Raw genomic sequence first — 1,465 nt, forward strand, 5'->3', positions numbered from 1 at the left:
TCGTGAGCTTAGAGATCGAATCGCTCGAAGTACGTTCTCTCGCACCTCTAGACTGTGCTCTTTTAGTCGCAAGTTTTTCTGTCGCGTCCTGACCCTTCTGCCTTATGTTTTCAGGAGAGTGGAGATCCGACCTTCCGACCGTTCTTCCCATTCATGCTAAGCGACTGGACATCTTCCCGAGAGACGTCCAAAAACAAATCACCGAGGCGAAGAAGATGGGCACTCTTCCTGATCAAATTATCGAGGCGAAGAAGATAGGTACTCTTCCTGATTTGAGCGCAATAATAGCGGCCCAGCTGGGGCTGACTAGCGGGGAAGGACCCTCAACGACGGTTCCTCGTTCTGACGAAGTTTTCCCTTCTGATGCCAGAAGTGCGGGGAAGGGCAAGAAAAGGAAAAGAGGCGATGGTTCGGGAGACGGGAGGAGTACTGAGGAGACGAGTGATGTCCCTCCTTCCAGCGAGCCCCGAAAGAAGAGCAAGAAGAAAAGGACAAAGAAGAAGTCCGCCGGCGAGCAGTTGGAAGATGCTGACGAGCAGATCGAGCAAGAGGAAGAGGATGCTCGAGGAGAAGAAATTCAGCCCGAAGAGAGGGGTTCTGAGGCTGAAGCCTTGGAGGGACAGAATGACGAGGAGTGAGTAAGTGAAGGAGGGGAACGCGAGACTTCTCTTAATGCCGCCTGCTCGGGTGATTCCGAGGAAGATAGCGAAGGGTCGCCACTCCTGATAAGGAGGGGAAATGACGAAGACGATGATGAGAGGCGGTCTCCTGTTCTGACGTTTCCTCGCGAGAGAACTCCAGTCCCCGTCGGAGGAGGGGCCGTCCAGATCGGTACTTCTTCCCGTGGCTCCGCTATCCTAAGGAGGGCTCACGGATTCAGCTTTCCCGATAAGGTCGACTTCCACTATGAGGGACCGGCTCCCTTAGTGTACGTTCCAGAGAAATGTGGGGAGTTTCTCTGTCAACTAAGAGGGAGGGCGAAACCTCTTCCTGCTGTGAAGGACCTTATCTTCGGGGGTGAATACGAAGAAGCTGCAAGGGCCAAACTGCTGGTAAACGGCTTGGTCCTTTTTTTTTTTAAATTCCTTGACTCCTAACCTCTCACGATTTCCATTGTGTCGCGTGTTCAGGGTGATAGCACGATGAATGTCGTGATTGATAAATATGACACGGCGCTTAAGGGAGCCTTGGGGGAGCTCGAGCTGGCCAAGAAAGATTTTGCTGAGAAGGAAGAGGTTTCTGCTCGTCAACTGAACGAGGCAAGGGCCAATCTGCAGAAGCTCGACGGGGTGATGGCTCGCACCGTTGCTCGGCGCGATGAGTTTAAAGCCGCGCTGGAGTCGTCTCGAAGAACCATCCGCGAGCTTGAACAGAAGAATGCTGACCTCGAGAGCGAGAGGGCTTCACTCGCTGCCACGCACGAGCGAGAGATGAAACGTCTGAGAGACTCCAGAATCTTGGAGGT

General features: G+C 53.4%; 1 protein-coding gene across 1 annotated transcript in view; it reads left to right on the plus strand.

The window, feature by feature from the left end:
• Window positions 1-215: 215 nt before the first annotated feature.
• Window positions 216-1,465, plus strand: part of LOC106314719 — a 2,963-nt gene continuing 1,713 nt past the window's right edge. Inside the window, exons 1-3 of the mRNA XM_013752549.1 lie at window positions 216-594; window positions 649-1,052; window positions 1,131-1,463. Coding sequence (XP_013608003.1) covers window positions 216-594; window positions 649-1,052; window positions 1,131-1,463 — 1,116 coding nt within the window. The remainder of the gene's footprint in view (window positions 595-648; window positions 1,053-1,130; window positions 1,464-1,465) is intronic.

This window comes from Brassica oleracea, chromosome C9 (assembly GCF_000695525.1).
Source record: "Brassica oleracea var. oleracea cultivar TO1000 chromosome C9, BOL, whole genome shotgun sequence".
NCBI lineage: Eukaryota > Viridiplantae > Streptophyta > Magnoliopsida > Brassicales > Brassicaceae > Brassica > Brassica oleracea.